The following is a 461-nucleotide window of genomic DNA, read 5'->3' as shown; positions in this document are numbered from 1 at the left end:
TTGTTTTTATGCATATAATATTTTCATTGTATGTTGATTATCAATAAGACACACCTAATTATTTGTCAGTGTTATGGTATATATATTCCGGTGAACTAACCTTTAGCCCTTCGGCGGTGCAATCGGAGACTTGCAAACCATGATCCTGCATAGAGAATGGCCACGCCCCTTTTGAAATATGCCTATGCATTGCGCTGAAGTCACCAGGGGGATCTTCACAAATCTATTAAGATAGTTTATTTATTTATACTCCTGTTAATTAATAATTATAGTACATTTAACCAAGTTAAAACTCTAAATATACTAGAATCATTTTAGTATAATTATGTTATAGCAGTGATTATGATAATTATAATACTTTAAAAAGTATTGTTAAAAATTAATAAAGTGATTTTTTTATTTTAAAAAACAAAAATATTATTAAAATATAAAAAAATATAATTTAATTTTAATAATATGTA

General features: G+C 25.8%; 1 protein-coding gene across 1 annotated transcript in view; it reads right to left on the bottom strand.

Moving 5' to 3' along the window:
• The window catches only part of LOC107474563 (lupeol synthase), a gene marked incomplete in the record, with an annotated part of 43,723 nt that overhangs the window by 13,108 nt on the left and 30,154 nt on the right, over positions 1-461 (bottom strand). The window contains 1 exon segment of the mRNA XM_021136423.2: positions 101-223. Within this exon segment, the coding sequence (XP_020992082.1) occupies positions 101-223 (123 nt within the window).

Source organism: Arachis duranensis, chromosome 2 (genome assembly GCF_000817695.3).
Source record: "Arachis duranensis cultivar V14167 chromosome 2, aradu.V14167.gnm2.J7QH, whole genome shotgun sequence".
Lineage (NCBI taxonomy): Eukaryota > Viridiplantae > Streptophyta > Magnoliopsida > Fabales > Fabaceae > Arachis > Arachis duranensis.
This window is presented reverse-complemented; position numbering and strand designations above follow the sequence as displayed.